The sequence below is a fragment of the Lissotriton vulgaris genome, chromosome 8 (assembly GCF_964263255.1).
Source record: "Lissotriton vulgaris chromosome 8, aLisVul1.2, whole genome shotgun sequence".
NCBI lineage: Eukaryota > Metazoa > Chordata > Amphibia > Caudata > Salamandridae > Lissotriton > Lissotriton vulgaris.
The window spans coordinates 286758559-286770720 of NC_141696.1; the positions used below are offsets into that span (position 1 = coordinate 286758559).

The 12162-nt window shown below is 45.3% G+C and overlaps 1 protein-coding gene across 3 annotated transcripts in view; it reads right to left on the bottom strand.

Annotated features, from left to right (window-relative positions):
- LOC147696974 (multidrug resistance-associated protein 1-like) overlaps positions 1-12162 on the bottom strand; it is a 547338-nt gene that overhangs the window by 113328 nt on the left and 421848 nt on the right. For all 3 annotated transcript variants that reach the window (XR_015299277.1, XM_086934056.1, XM_086934058.1), the window contains one exon: positions 10016-10215. Coding sequence is in view for 2 of the 3 variants with exons in the window: in XM_086934056.1 (XP_086790182.1) it covers positions 10016-10215 (200 nt within the window). In the remaining variant the exon portion in view is untranslated. The remainder of the gene's footprint in view (positions 1-10015; positions 10216-12162) is intronic.

Consider the following 12162-nt stretch of genomic DNA (forward strand, 5'->3'; position numbering starts at 1 on the left):
TCACCACAATGCTGGCTCCACCTCCTGCGGAGCGTCCGATGTCCCTGCCCTGCTCACTGAAAGGAGAAACCCGAGTCTGCAAAACAAAGTGCTCAGGGTCTGGACTGGATTAGGCAAAGGCCTCCCTGGCCTGAAAGAACAAAGGATTTTGGGTATAAAAGTTGGAGCCCTGCTCCTAAGAAATCAGATCCTGTTTGACCACGAAGAACCTCTGCCCGACTAGAAGGACCTGGAGAAGCTGAAGGAGGAAGACTGTTCCTGACCTGGGGGACTGGCCTGCAGTGGGTGCCTTGCTGAGAAAGGAGAGGAAAAGACTGAGAAAGACTTTGTAGAACTTGTGCTTTAAACAAACTCCAAGGGCTTGGAACAGAGCTTTCCCCCTGTACTGAGACCCAGGACCACTGGGCTCTGATCCTGCCTTCACTGTCTGCTGCTGACTTTGGTCTTCCTCATCGCTGGAAAGCCGTGATCTCCAGTGCACCTCGCCCTCCCTCCTTGCCGTACCGCTGGGGCCTGGCCTCCCCCACCTCGTGTAAGCTGCTCTGAGCTTCGAGCCACTCTGTGCATGACCCGCTGGGCCGCCCACACTCTGCCATACTTTTACCTCAACGAGCCTCACTGCTCGTATTGCTGCTACTCCCCACCACTGGAAGCAAGACCAAGTACCTCCCCGAGCTCGGGACGAATCGTACCTCTGACACGCACACCCCCGCTCGCAACGCACTTAACATCTCTGGGGCTGCGCCGCACACTGAGAGGCGGCCGGTGCGAACCGTACTGGCTGCCTAGTGCGTGCGGCCTGCCTTCCTTCATAAACCACAACCCGAAGGCACGGCTCGTACGGCCCCCCCCGCCTACATACTCTGGACTGCCTGCCCGCTCCTCGAGGTCCCCCGCTCTACGTCTCATTCAGAGACATCCCTGAGCCAGGGCCCACCTCAAAGAAGAGCCGCCTGCACCATCGCCACGTCGCCAACGCCGCCTGCGAACCGGACTCCACATCACGAAAGAGGTACTGTTTTCCCCAACGCGCACTGCGGTGAGAACACCCGGGCCAGGGGCCCGCAACTCTTCTTATGATAGACTGCCTTTTTGTGAACCTGTGAGAGTCGGACAAAGTGCGCAACGCACCCCACAGAAGAAAGCACGCTTGTTTTGAGAACACTTTGCCTAAATCAATCTTGTGGCTGATTCTTTTAAAAACATTATTATGGTTGTGTTTTAAGCCTGCATAGAAATTTATATTTACATAAAGCCTACTTATTTTTACAAATGCTAGACAGGTGTCCCTTTGTGGTGGGTCATTTGATTACTGTGTATGGTCATAAAAGCTTAACTAACTAAACGCCCTGAAGTTTAGCCTTGTCTGCTCGCACCACACTACCTATAGAGTGAGCAGGGGTTATTATTAGGTGTAAGTCCCTTGCCCTGACTAGAGGAGAGGGTCTCCGCTTGTCACAAATGCTAACCCATGCCAACCAGAGACCCCCAATTCTAACATTGGAGGCAGCGGTGAGGATTTTGAATTTGCAATTATGATTGATGTACAGTAATTATTTGATCACCACGTAGTGAGTTCAGACCAATAACGCAGCCACAAACTTATTGGTTTTTTTTTTACTGAGAGAACTCCATTTTATTTTAAATCATGCCTGGTTCACTCCCTGCGGAAAAGGCATCCTCTGTAATCTCTGGAATGGATAACATAGAAGAAGGACTTGAGAGCTACAAAATGGAGCAGTTGAAGGGTTTCTGCGCAAAGTTCAGAATCTCCCAATCAGGATGTAAAGTTAAGGCCCATTTCATAAAGGCGCTGAGGGCCTGGAAAGAATCAAGGGCACCAGAGAATGCGGTGGAAGTAGAACCACCAGAGAGCATTGTTGATCTTGGCAGAGTCTTGTCGCCAGAGGAGCTGGCAGACAGGAAGGAATCCAGGGCACACGAAATGGAGTTGGCAAGATTGAAAATCAATGGGCAATTGGAGATAGAAAGCAAAAAGATGGCTCTGGAAGAAAGAAAAATTCAGATGGAGCATAAGATGAAAATGAGGGAGATGGACCTGAGAGCACCTAAACCCTCTGGTGGCAGCACATCGCCAGTGCAGGTAGAGTCAAGGGTGTACATCCCGAAGGAGGTGGTTAAGGAATTTTTCAAGAATGATGACATAGGGCAGTGGTTCAAGGCCTATGAGGTAGCCATGTCCTCCCACCGTGTCCCTGAGAGAGATCGGGGAGCGGGGTTGTGGGGGCGGTTCCTCAGTGAGGGGCGGGACACACTGTTAGATTTACCTTCTGAAGTTCATAATTCCTACCCCCACATGAAGGAAGCTTTGATGGCAAGGTATGGGTTAACTTCTGAATTGTACAGACAGAGGTTATGGGGTTGCACTAAGATTCCTGGGAGCACCCAAGTTGAATATGTGACTTTTTTTTTGCAGAGCACTGGATGGTTGTGTGAAGGGTAGCAAAGTGAATGATTTTCAAGGTCTCTTTGATTTAATTGCATGGGAGCACTTGTCTAGTAATTGTTTTCCTGAGCTATGCCAGCACCTGATTGATAGCAAGCTGACTAACCCTAGGAAGCTTGCTGAGGAGGCAGACCGCTGGGTCAGCACTAGGGTCAAGTGGGAGACTCGGCCAAGGGTGGGCAGGGTCCCCAGCAGAAGAGTGGGAGGGACAAGGGTAAACAGAGGGAGTTTCAGAAGAGGCCCCAAAGTAGTCCCCAAGGGAACCAAGGAAAAGGTTCTCAACCTCCCCCACCCCAGAAGCAGACCGGGGCCCGACAGGTACCCCTGTTCAAAGAGGGCCCATAAAGTGTTACAAGTGTGGTGAGCTGGGTCATTTTGCCAATGATCTCAAGTGTCGCCTTTTTGGTAAACCAGCACCCACTGGTGCTCCACCCCGGCAGATGGCTAGTGTAGCCTATGGGGAGGAGGTAGAAGTCCAAGGTGGGTGGGACCCCGTTCAGATGACCCTAGTCTCTCTAGGAGACAGTGAGATGGTCCCTGAGAACCAACTGCCCCCCAATACTCAGAAGTATGGGCAGTGGGCGACCGTCAATGGTAAGAGGGTGGAGGCTCCTAGGGACACAGGAGCCAGTGTGACTGCAGTCCGGCAGCACCGGGTGTCTCAAGAGCAGGTTGTACCCCATGCCTACTGCCGTGTTGTCAAAGCTGACAACACAGAGAGTCGTTGTCCAATAGCTCAGTTTCCCTTTGAGTGGGGGGTCTCTGGTACACTGCAGGTTGCTTTGAGGACTGCCATTCCTGTAGACTGTATGCCAGGGAATGATTTGGATAGCTCCCCTTGGGAAAAGGTGGAGAAGACAACTCACCTGAGGATGGTGGGTTTACCCGACTGGGCGTGCGTGACCACCCGGTCAATGGCAGCCAGTAGGGGTGTTTAAGAGGTCCTGGAGCCTGAGGGAGAGGCCCAGGAACCGGCCTTAGAGGGAGGGTGCAGGAGGCGTGGGAAACCGGCCCCTGGAGTTCCCACGGCCCAGGAGGAAGCAGACCTTGAGGGGGATGCCCTAGAGCCTACCGGGGAACAGATAGCCGAACTGGGGGACCTGCCTGGGCTGACCCATTGGCAACAGGAAGAAGGCCCCTCCAGGGAGGAATTCTGAAGGGAGCAGAGAGAATGCCCTTCTCTCGTGGGTGTGCGGCAGCAGGCTGCAGACCAGGCCAATGGTGATCAGTCCGGTACACTTTTCATTTACTGGTAGAATGACCTCCTGTAGTCAGAGCCTAAGGTTGCTGAACCTGGGTCAGCCCATCCGCTGGTGGTACCCCAGAAGGTCAGGGTCTTCCTACTGGGACTGGCTCATGATGTGCCCTTGGCAGGACATTTGGGGCAGGACAAGACCTTTGAAAGGATTGGCACCCACTTTTATTGGCCCCAAATGCGTAGGAGCTCAGATGCTCACTGTAGGACCTGCCAAACTTGCCAGGCAAGTGGTAAGAGTGGGAGGAAGCAAAAGGCTCCTCTACAGCCATTCCCCATAGTCAGTACCCCATTCCAGCGAGTGGGAATTGACATTGTGGGGCCACTAGACCCCAGGGCAGCCATGGGCAACAGGTTTATCCTGGTCCTGGTGGACCGTGCCACCCGGTACCCTTAAGCCATCCCTCGGAGGACAGTGACGGCCCCCGTGGTGGGACAGGTACTGATCGGAATTTCCTCCAGAGTGGGATTCCCTCTAGAGGTGGTGTCTGACAGGAGCACCAATTTCATATCCAAGTATATGAAATCCCTTTGGCAAGAGTGTGGTGTAACCTACAAATTCACCACCACTTACCGCTCCCAAGGAAATGGGTTGGTTGAGAGATTCAACCAGACCCTAAAAGGCATGATTATGGGTCTTGAGGAACCCATGAGGCCTAAGTGGGACGTCCTCTTGCCATGCCTTCTCTTTGCATACCGTGAGGTGCCACAGAAGTCTCTAGGGTTCAGCCCCTTTGAGCTCCTGTATGGCCACCCAGTCAGAGGATCTCTAAATCTGGCCAAGGAAGGCTGGGAGCAATCTCCCAGGAAACCTCCCCAGAATGTATACAGTTACATGCTGGCCTTTAGGAACCAGACTAGGCGTTTCAGAGCACTTGCTGAGGCAAATCTGGAAGCTAGCCAGGAGGAGATGAAGTGGTGGTATGATCAGAATCCCACTCTGGTTGAGCTTCAGCCTGGTCAGAAGGTGTGTGTCTTGGCCCCCGTGGAGCCTTGGGCGCTCAAGGATAAGTGGACCGGCCCCTTTGAGGTTGTGGAGCGCAAGAGTCCAGTTTTCTATTTGGTGGACTTGCAATCTCCCAGGAACCCCTTGAGGGTCCTGCATGCCAACCGCCTTAAGCCCCACTTGGAGAGGTCCGAAGTGGGCATGCTCCTGGCCACAGATGATGGAATGGAGGAGGAGACTGAGCCTCTTCCTGACCTCCTGGTAGCCAGATAGCAAGATGGGTCAGTGGATGGAGTTAACCTCTCACCCACTCTGACCCCTGAACAACAGAATGACAGCCGCCAGTTGTTGGGACAGTTCTCTGACCTGTTTTCCCTGGTCCCTAGCATTACTGATTGGTGCGTCCATGATGTGGATGCAGGGGACAGTCCACCTGTGAAGCACAAGGCTTACAGGGTGACTGACAGGGTCAGGGACTGCTTCAAAGAGGAGGTCTCAAAGATGCTTGCTCTCAGGGTGATTGAGTCCTCCAGCATACCTTGGGCCAGCCCAGTGGTCTTGGTTCAGAAGGCTGCAGCGCCGGATGCCACACCCGAACTCCGGTTCTGTGTGGACTACAGAGGACTCAATTCAGTCACCAAGACTGACGCGCAACCACCTATTCCTGGCTCTCCTCCTAGCAATCTACTTCTGTTCTGTTGATCGCTCCAGCACCATTTCAAACATGCTACTGGTTGGAGCCTTCCCCAAAAATATGGCATTGCAGGCACCTTCTTGCCCAGAGACATTTCCTGTACCTATGTCCCATGTCATGAACTGGTTATAATTAGTCTTTCTAGCACTTTATTCCTTTGATACTGATGACATTTTAATTGATGATTTTAATGTTCTCCTAATTATGTGATGTATAGTATGATAGCTGGATTTCTATGTAACTATTTCTCAGAAATGCATTTCTAATAAATAAATGAAAATTGAAAATAAATAATTTCCCAAAAGAGAACCATTTAATTTTTTGTAATGACCCAAGATTTTAATGATCTTTTTCACTCACTGCCTCACTCCACTTGTGGGCAATTGACGATTCTCCATCATCCGGTCAGGGTTGGACACACACAATTTTGTTATATAGGAGCTTAATTTCACTGTACGTAATAAGACTTTTTGTTGGCATGTTTTTAAATATGTCTATCTCATAGGCATTGATGTATATTTTAGCTGAGGTATCTGCAGAGTGCTTCTAAACGTGTCCTCGAAGACGGACGTTGACCTGATCTTTGCCTGCTTAAATAACTGATCCATGACACTATTTTGAAGAAATCAGGCTTATCACTGCTTCTAAGTTGACAGCACAAACATACTCAAGGACTGTATCACTGACCAGAGGCCAAGCATGTTTTTGCTTCCTTCACTCATTATCAGTAAGCTCTCAGGAAGGACCGTCATGCAGAAGCATCTCTATTTCACTGCCCCTCCTACTTCCAGAACTGAGGCTTCTGTTAATGAGGTCACAATGCAGAATGTGATGAGGGCCACCCTGCATGTATGTCTAGGAACAGGAAGTAGGGCATCCATTTACCCTTATCTCTTGCAGTCAAAGCCAACTGATCCTCCTTTTCATCACTGCAGGCTTAATTCTCCAAGACTTCTTTGCCTGATTTCTTGGCTTTTGGTTTTACAGCAAAATGTGATTACCCTAATTTAATCTATAAACCTCAACTTCATCAAATAACACCTTTGCAAGCTCCGCCCAAAAACCACAGTTCTCTATGCCAAGAATGCAGAGAAGCCTTCCTCATTGTAAAATTTGATACAGCAACGTCTGGTCTCAATGAATTGAGTGAAATCTTTAAACTGTGAAAACTTAAGCGTGTTCACACATGCTACGCTAAGCTTTCTGCTGACCCCTCGCAGTGTAATATACCACCCTGGTAAACAAGTCTCCCGTCTTACATAACGTGCAGAATTGCCACCGGGTTGTGTCATTTATAATCTGTGTGCTTGTTGTCAACACACATTCCTGCTTGCCTCATTTAGGAGCCGTGAGCGATTCCGGCGTGTAACAAATTGAAACGGTTTATGCCTTCAGGTTACTATAATTATACACTTCAGTGTGTTTATGCACATTAATGAGCTATTACCGCACCCTGGCCCTTTTTAGAACAATTGACCTCCTAGCGCCTCTCCCTAATCCGGTCTGGACTTTTGTCCTAACCTCCGCATCACTATGACTAAGAGGCGGCACCGCCGCCCTTGCGCCCTATAAAAATCTGAAAAGACCTCGCCCTGGCCTGCTACACGCATGCGCCCAGGGGTAGTGTCGACTAGAACGCGAGCGGTCCGACGGTCGTCTTAAAACCTGAAGTAAGTGCTTTGTCCTCGCCCTTTGTAATCAATTCAGCTCTTGAAGATTAGTGTAATGCTAATACGTATTTTTCTGTTGCTCTAGTAAGCTGCTTGGCGTTGGTATTTGACAGACCGCTCCTATAACGTAAAAGCCTTCGTCAGCATATAGGGCGGTGAGTCTTGTTCCTTTAAATAGAAATTCTAGTTCGAGTGCACGCTTTTTCTTTAATCTGCTAACGTTTCTGTATGAAACCCCTGCTCTAGGTAATTAAATGACGTGTTCATCCTCACCCGTCCCTGTCGTCTAAATTCAAATAAAAGCGGTAAGCCATACTACTCTTTAGCTCCTTCCGAAACCGGCCATTATGATTCTTCCCTTTCTGATTGAATTTTTATTATTCTTTTAGATCCCAAATTATTTCCATTTCCGTGATATTCACTACACTCTTGACCATCGGACTCACACTGACTTAGGTAAGAGATTTATTTGCTGCCATGTTACCTCAACAAATACGTCACCTCGTGCGGCGCAGTAACTTCCATCTTATGTTTATTTAGACGGCTCTTGCAAATGAATATTCCATCTCGCCCATCTCACTGATACCGACGACCTTCCTTGTTTGGTAAGAACCGCTTTGAACTTTGTCATTTGAACAAATGACAAGTTGAGCCAAGTCTAAAAAGACTTTTACTATCTCTCCAAACAGGTAGATATTTCCATTGCCCCTGGCGTTTTCTCTCATTGATCTCCCTTCTGGTTTCCAACTCAAAGATAATAACCAACACGATCTGTACATGAGGCAAGTAGATATAAAAGATCCTTTGACCTTAAAAAGAACTCCATTCTTTCGTAATCCAACCCGTTTGACTCTGATGTATGCTTTTCCAATTCTAGATACAGACAACAGATTTCACCTATTACCTCGATGTTTCCCTAAAACCTGGCGTTCTCACTTAGTGGTAAGCTGTAAGGGATGTGTTTGGGCACTTTAGTCAGGTTTCCTGATGTTTGGTCTTGTTACTTTTGATTAAACGCTTTAAATCCGTGTCATGACGTGTCTTTCTGTCTTTATATTTTCTTTTTTTGTTTAGATACTACATGAGGCCCTGAAGAGAATCCCAAGAGAATCAGTGAGATTCGAAACGCGTAGGCTCCTGCCACACAGTGTCTGCGAGAGCAACAGGATCATTAAACTAATTTCTCCCTGCCGCTCGTACATTACCGAGAACCATTAGTTTAAAAAGTTTTCCTTTGAGGATCTAATTTAATATACAGGAATGTACATTACAGAAAGTATTCTTTTGTTACTATTGTAAAACTGTGGTTGCAGATTGTGGCTTCTTGTTTCTTTTGTAGTATAGACTGTACATATTTTAAAGACTGTATTATATGTTTTTGTAGTCCCTTTCCCCAAGTGTTTGAATGCTCTTTGAATGCCTGTGATATGTCTGTAGTATTGAATGACTGATGATTAGTAGTTAGTTTCCCCATTTTTATGTGTCCTTTTTGAATATGCTCTTCTGGATGATGTAAAAAATATAAGTTTCTTTTTTCAAAAATGTCAAAATAAAAAAAGCTATTAAGTAGTAAATCCCGTTCTTGAATAATTTTTCAAGTTCTGTTTGGTCATTTGTTTATTTAAACTATTCATATCAGCACTGGCACCCCCTTTTTTGTTTATTGCAAGAATGTAATCAAAGCACTAGTCAAACAAGCCAGACTCCTGCAAGAGCCTTGTTCTAGACTCCCATTAGTGTGCCTCCTACATACTACACAGTCATCTACCAAACAGTCAACTTTACAAGATACCACTTCCCCTTCAAAAGTAGACACCAGGCATATTTGTTTAGGTTATACAACAGGCCCTTATACAATTCCCTCAAGCCTCCATCTATCATCTATGAACTAATTTGCCTATTCTGGATCTTGCACTTACAATATTTCTGTGCAATCTTTCGGGCATTGTCTGCTCACAAACCCAAAGTCATTTTATCACTCCCAAAGCACCTGTGCCATCTCTCAGTTTAGATTATTTTGCAGTTAGTGATATGCCCGCCTCATCTTTCGGAAATCTGCCTTCAACTAGAACACTATCATAATGGCCCTCCAATTGTGCTCCCTTTAACAAGGTTTGGGTAACTTTCCTTCCATAAATGCAGACTTGCACCACACAAATTTGTGGAGTAGTTTTACGTATTTATTTAGGGTACCAATGTCAGGAATGTGAGTAAATGCCCTCATAATTTCTACTAGCAGAGTAGTCACAATATTTCCAGTAACCGCCCTCTCATCTACTCCACCCCTTTTTCTAAATATACTACTGCGGAAATTCTGACCACCTGATGTAATTGGCACATAAGTTCCATATTAGCTCCTCAAGATCCACATATCCTTACAAAGATTATTTCCAGCCTTAGACGTACCATTTGGAAAAGATGTGTATAAAAATAGTTCAGAGTATTGAGTTAATGGACTCCAAGTCGCTGCCAGAATTCAATCAATATATTTGTAATTGACCTTTGGCCGGCAATGTTACTATGGAGCATTACATAGCACTGCCTCACTCTGTCAGAGAGACTCTCTCAACTGTATACCGACAATTTGTTTTAAAAAATGAGGGCCAATTCACAAATCCATTATTGAGTACATGAAATAGTACTGCAAATGTATAAAATGGGCAACTCCTTAAGAGTAAAAGTGCAAACAGGACACAAACCTTTCTCTCTATATTAAGGTATATACATTTTCCCTGCATATTCTCATTGTAGATGTTTTGGGGCCAAGTTACAAAAGCATTTCACAAAAAACATGGCCAAGTAAAGTCTAACCCCATAATTGCCTACGTTCTACCATCCATAATGAACTCTGTTGTGCAGAATGCATATGTCTAAAGGGGCCTAGCTACTTGAATCTGACATTTTCCTAAACACATTGTAGCATAACAGTAAAATGCAATCTTATTAGCACAGTAGGTTGAGTAGCCATAAAGCAGATATCTACCTGTTGGATATGACGTTGTTGTAGTAGCACACCAGGTTTTCATTGACGACATCTTTGTTTTGATTGATAAATCTCTCCTGATGGCCATATGCTCGGATTGTCGATGCTCCTAGTAGAGATTCACCGAAGTGCGAAATTACAGGGGACCGCGACGCTCCGTCTAGTCGTCGGATTTGTCGTGAACTAGCAATATAATATCGCTAATAAAACAAAAAAAGCATGCATAGTAAAATAACTTTCATGAATATTAAATAAAAATTGAAAAAACTATTAAAAAGATGAAAGCTAAGGAATTTCGATACTCTGTTAATATTGATTAGTATTTTTCCTTATAGAACAAAATAAAAATATTAATTTAAATGAGCCATGATCAGATGCAGGGATTCCCATCTCACTTTTACGTCATGTGACCTAGCAATTCCTTATTAGAGAGATTGGTCAAAGGGTGATTAGGACCCAACTATGATTATGAGGAATCATATCTCAGACACGTTTGAAAAGTGCCTACTGGCAGGTAGACTAGGTTTATGAGCCTCACCATGCAAGCCAAGGTAACAATGATAGAACGTTTTAAAGATTTTAGTTACGTAACAATGCACATACTATAGGAGAGACCCTGGCCCACGTGGACTGCTGAAAAATAAAGGAAGGCTATATAAGTGGGCAAGTGATGTAGGTGGGTACACAAGGATAGACTCCCACAGTGTAGGCCACCACTTTACAAGTGATACTGGAAATATGTTAGAGGGAATGGAAGCACTAGACAGGATAGAAAACTCAAAAAACTCCAAAAAGCCTATGTTAATATTGAAGCTTAGTCTGAAGTCAACAAATATGTCCGCGAAAAGTATGGTAGTAATGGGAGAAATATAATGAGTTGTACAAGAAAGCCCTTGCAAGTGACATGAATGACCCCCCTCCCCTCCCCATGTTTTGTAAGCAACCAGCAGTTAATTATATTTCAATGTTGGGGGTGATCTCATAGGTCCACACATTAGGTAGCAGAATGATCAAGTTAAGTCCTTTCTGAAAAGGACCCGTCCCTGACCTCCAATTATAGCTAGTTCGGAGTGGAAATAAATGCTTCAAGGAAATTCTTGTAAGTTAAACACCTTGACTTGAACTGCAAACTGTGGGAAGGCTGCCATCCTGCCTAGTCAGGAGCTTAGAAAATGAAATAATGGAGTTGACAAGAATTTTGGTAGCAGCAAATCGGGGCTCCAAACAAGACTGACGCTTTTTACAAGAGAGCTGCAGGAAAAAGTTATTCATTCAAATTTGGTCAATAAGGCATCAGACACCAATTTGCTTGAGGGCCTTTGGCATCTCCGCAACCAGTCAGAAGCAAGACAGACAATAAAGTAAAATAAGCAGCCAACACTGATCCACTATCCCTAAAGCCTTAAAGCATGTATCTTGGCTAAGAAAAAGTAGCTACTGATGATAAACATGCCTAACAGTTTAAATAGACAACCAAGGTATACCCTGTTGAAACAAGGCCTGCTGTGGCTCAAAAAGAGTCTGCAGCATCAGGTGGACCTTAGCTAGGAGCTTGAGCATCTTAGAAATGGGTCAAGACACTCATTCAGTAAAGGCGCAGTAAGAGCAACTTTCAAATTTTGAAGAGGAGTAAAGTAGTTGAAATGGAGCTGTTTTGCTGACTTTAATTTTTTTGATCAAGCAGTGGCTGAATAGTTGGATTTTCAAATTAGAATGCCAAAGGACCTAATTCTCTACTCAAATCATAGGTTATTCTCTCTGCTTTGGTAAAGGAGTAATTCCACTTCTATCAAGAAATATTTACCCATTTTAGTCAATCCCTAAAGGACATTCTCTCTTTATTGAACTAATAGCTATTTCCCCATAACTCCAGGCCTAAGCCCTGAAGACCTTTTAAAGATTTTATGTATTCCCCCATTCATGCCATCAAATGGATTCAATAACTGTAGTTTGTATATTCTTATGCATAAAAAGACAGTTGGCCGAAGTGTGAAACAAATAATATTTGTATCACTATGAGAAATGAATTTAGGCAAAAAATCTAAATACTTATTTTAAGAGGTGTTTGGTATTCTTGTGCATTTTCCAAATCACAGGATAGAATCATAGAATGATCGTCTTATCACACATTTCTCTCAATCCCACAA